At 44.2% G+C, this 1,707-nt stretch overlaps 1 protein-coding gene across 1 annotated transcript in view; it reads right to left on the reverse strand.

The window, feature by feature from the left end:
• The window catches only part of PTGFRN (prostaglandin F2 receptor inhibitor), a 128,385-nt gene extending 127,114 nt beyond the window's left edge, over positions 1–1,271 (reverse strand). Inside the window, exon 1 of the mRNA XM_014517579.2 lies at positions 1,181–1,271. Coding sequence (XP_014373065.1) covers positions 1,181–1,271 — 91 coding nt within the window. The remainder of the gene's footprint in view (positions 1–1,180) is intronic.
• Positions 1,272–1,707: the final 436 nt, after the last annotated feature.

The raw sequence follows: 1,707 nt of genomic DNA on the forward strand, positions 1-1,707 counted from the left end.
GGGGGAGGCAACCTGGCCTGCAACACCTCACCCAAACTCCTGAAGTGGCCCTCTGGCCCAAATCATTGCCCACCCCTGTTCTAGAACATAACCATAGTCAACCATGCAGCATGTGATCAAGTTTACACTTAGGATGCTTTAACAGTCCATCTGAAGCTTCCTAATATAACTAGTAAAAAATTCAGGTGTACCGCGTACAATTCACCTAGAGTAGTTATTAATATCAAGGTAAAGAAAGTGCAAAATCCTACCCTTCTGTTTTAGTAGTATATTGCACTCACTGTGCAAAAGTGCAAATGATCATACAAAATGGGCATGTCTACATGTGCAATTAATGCACACAAATAAACTCCAGAGCCCGAGTTTATTCATCCACACAAATAAACTCTTATTGCTCCCGAGTTTATTCATCCACAGCACATGGAGCCCTGTCAAAGCAGCCTTGGCTGACAGGGGCCTGGGTGGGGGGGTCAGCCTATAAGCCCAGGGCTGCTCCAACTGGGCTCCACATGCTGCAGAAGGGATGACTGAGGCACAAGGGTGCTTCAGCGTGGGGGTTGCCTGCTGGCTGGCCCCACACTGAAGCACCCTGTGCCACAGCCAGCTGGGGTAGCATCTGCACATGTGCTGCTGTGCACGAAAAAACCCCAGAGCAGGTTAGGACTTGTATTTACAAGTCCTAACGTGCTGCAGTGTTTATTAGTTTCATGTGCTCTAATAGGGGTGTACATGTAGATGCTGAGGTGTTTACTGCACAGTTAACTAGTCACATGCTATGACCCTTTGACTTTTTTTTTGCATAAATTTGTAGAGTCCAAGGGAGAAGAGACCCACTTGCATCATCTAATCTGGCTTCCCGTATAATGTACAAGCCATAGAATATGTTTCCAGAAGGCAGGTTAAAGCATGCTTTCAGAAAGCCATCTAACGTTAAATTAAGGACGCCAAGCAATGGTGACTGCACCACTTCTTTTAGTAAGCTGCTCCAGTGTTTAATTACCCTCCCTGCTAAGAAACTGCATTTTATTTCAAGGCTGAATTTGTCTAACTTCACCTTCCAGCCACTGTATCTTGTTATGCTTTTGTCAGAAAAACTGCAAAGCCCCACATCACTATCCAATCTTTTTTTCTTGTACAAATACTTAACCAGAGTAATCAAGTCACCTTTCAGCTTTCTCACTGACAAACTCAATAGAGTCAGTGCCTTCATCCTTGCACTTGCCAGCTCCTGGATCATTCCCGTGATCCTCCTTCTGGTCTCTCACCAGCATTTCCGCATCCTGCTTGAAATGTGGGCACCAGTGCTCATTAACTTATTAACAATAGTACTTTACCAGCAATACTATAGGCAGAGGCAAGCTCCCTCTCCTATTTTTACTCAGTATTCCTCCTCTTTATTCATCTGAAGATCACATTAGCCCTTCTAGCTACAGCAGTGCTCTGAGAGCTCAGGTTAAGGCTGTTATCTGTGATGACCCCCAAATCTCCTTCAGAGTCACTGCTTTCCAAGATTTCTTCACCATTTTGTAATTGTAGCCTGCATCCCTTGTTCCCAGATGTATCACCTTGCATTTTACTGTATTAAAAGACATTTTATTTTCATCATTTAACAAAGCGATTCAGTTTGGGAACTCCTACAAGGGAGTTGGAAGGTCACTGATATGTGTGCTGAAAAGAACATGGCTGAGGTTATGTCCCTGTGTTACT

This window comes from Alligator sinensis, unplaced genomic scaffold (assembly GCF_000455745.1).
Source record: "Alligator sinensis unplaced genomic scaffold, ASM45574v1 scaffold19_1, whole genome shotgun sequence".
Taxonomy (NCBI): Eukaryota; Metazoa; Chordata; order Crocodylia; family Alligatoridae; genus Alligator; species Alligator sinensis.